Source organism: Aplysia californica, unplaced genomic scaffold, assembly GCF_000002075.1.
Source record: "Aplysia californica isolate F4 #8 unplaced genomic scaffold, AplCal3.0 scaffold00245, whole genome shotgun sequence".
Classification (NCBI taxonomy): domain Eukaryota; kingdom Metazoa; phylum Mollusca; class Gastropoda; order Aplysiida; family Aplysiidae; genus Aplysia; species Aplysia californica.
In genome coordinates, this window is record NW_004797515.1 from 804,735 (window position 1) to 806,782 (window position 2,048).

At 36.2% G+C, this 2,048-nt stretch overlaps 1 protein-coding gene across 1 annotated transcript in view; it reads left to right on the forward strand.

Moving 5' to 3' along the window:
* Positions 1-2,048, forward strand: part of LOC101855956 — a gene marked incomplete in the record, with an annotated part of 111,217 nt that overhangs the window by 102,139 nt on the left and 7,030 nt on the right. The window contains 1 exon segment of the mRNA XM_035970277.1: positions 557-629. Within this exon segment, the coding sequence (XP_035826170.1) occupies positions 557-629 (73 nt within the window).

The window sequence follows — 2,048 nt, forward strand, 5'->3', positions numbered from 1 at the left end:
ACTTCTTACCCACAACGAGAAGGTTAGTTAGTTGAATTTGAGAATGTACTACGACGAATTTGTATTGCTGTAAACAAAACAAAATAAAACAAAACAAAACAAGTAAAAAATTACCTTCCTGTCAATGGTCTGGGTAGAAACATAAATAACAAATACAATTTAAAAAATAATAAAAAAACAAAACAAATGTTTAAGTGGGATGTCCAAAATATTGTTGTTTTGTTCAAAACGAGCAATGAGTTCAAAGTCTTCTTGCTGAGCCCCCCCTCAAAAAAGCAAAATGTACTAAGTCTTGTTGCTGTGTCCAAAAATGAGCAAAATGTTCCAAGTTCCAAATCTTGTTGCTGTATCCAAAAACGAGCAAGGAAAAGTAAAATTTTTATATCCCATTATGTCTATCCCACCTCACTGTTTCCTCTTCTCTAAGACAGAGCGCAAACTTCAGTGTGACCCCCACTGTGGCTCAGTATGTTGTGCACTTGGCCAAACAGTTCGACGTGAAGGGTTATCTGCTGTTACTTTTACCTCGAAATTATACTTCTGATTTCCGTTCCAGATGGGGCACGATGCTTCACACTCTGTCGATCACAGACATCGGGGTCGGACGAGGCTTGAAAGAACAGGACAAAGTAAGCTTTACATAGTAGCCTACTGTTGTCATAGAAAAGCATTATCTTCAAATTACCTTTGCTTTGTTATTTTTATATTTGTTGTTTATTTCTTTGATTTTTAAATTTAAAACATAGTTTGGGGGTGTCGTTGGTATTTATTGTGTCAGTTATATGTTTTTAGAGCTCTCTCAGACTTACTTCTGCACTTCCAGGAAGAAGTTTATTTTTAACAAGATGAGAAATTAATGTGCGTTATTATTTTACCAGGTACTTATGAATTTTGAGTTAGAGTAGCCTTTTTATTTATTGCGGACAAGGAAATTCAGGAAATGATTACTGCTGAGGCAATGAAACAAATCCCCAGAACTCACACAAATAAGTATTTGTATCACGACACGGTAGAATCGGAATTCGTAAAATTTTGGACATTTGGAGTTATTGGTATCTTCATAAAATTTGTTCTTTTGTCATGATTACGGTGAAAAAATACTAATGTATTATGAATAGAAGTTGAGATATTTCAAATTCAAGGAGGTTGAGGTCGCTTGCTTTCAGATGTAAAATTAGTGAGGAAATGGCAGTCAAAGTATAGCGACTTCCAAAGGAAATCGCGAATTTACATTTTTGTGCCTTAAATCAACATTTTCAGTAAAATCCACGCAGAAATGTGTTTTTAAATGGACCTTAAAGATATTGAGTTCAAACAACGAAAATTCAATACAATTGCCAAACGGAAAGAAGAATGCCAGTTTCTTTGATTTCTTTATTTTGACAAGCGCCTTATTTCACCTCGATGCCTCCCATTTATTTACATAACGATGAGCGAGTGTACGTCATCCTTGTACGTATCTGGCATATATTATTTTAAGTAGTCTTTTCGTCATCGTGGTTAAGGGCGTATAGGAAAAGGTCGTTGCTAAGTTAAATAAAGAATTTGATCTCTGATGATTTATCATGTGTGCGCGTGTGTGTGTGCGTGTGTGTGTGTGTGTGCGCGTGCGTGCTAGGGGGTTTGCGTGTGTGCGTGCGTTTGTGTGAGTGTGTGAGTGAGTGTGTGTGTGTGTGTGTGTGTGTGTGTGTGTGTGTGTGTGTGTGTGTGAGAGAGAGAGAGAGTACATGCGTGTTGACATGAGCGTCTGCATACATTAAAATTTATTTACCACGCCAGAGCAAGTTCCTCTTCGTGGATATCAATCTGAACATATGTTATCTTATCTTGTCTTGTCCTGTCGTGTCTTATCGTATCATACCTTATATTATCGTATCGTATCTTACTTTATCTCACCTTATCTTCAGATATTTCATTCTCAAGATAGACATGTCATATAATACATTGTCAGAATAAAGATAGAGTTTTAACGTTGAACACATTAAAACGTTCTTGTAAACTTAATACGCTTGTTTGTGTGTTTTTATATACATCCCTCTCTCTCTCTC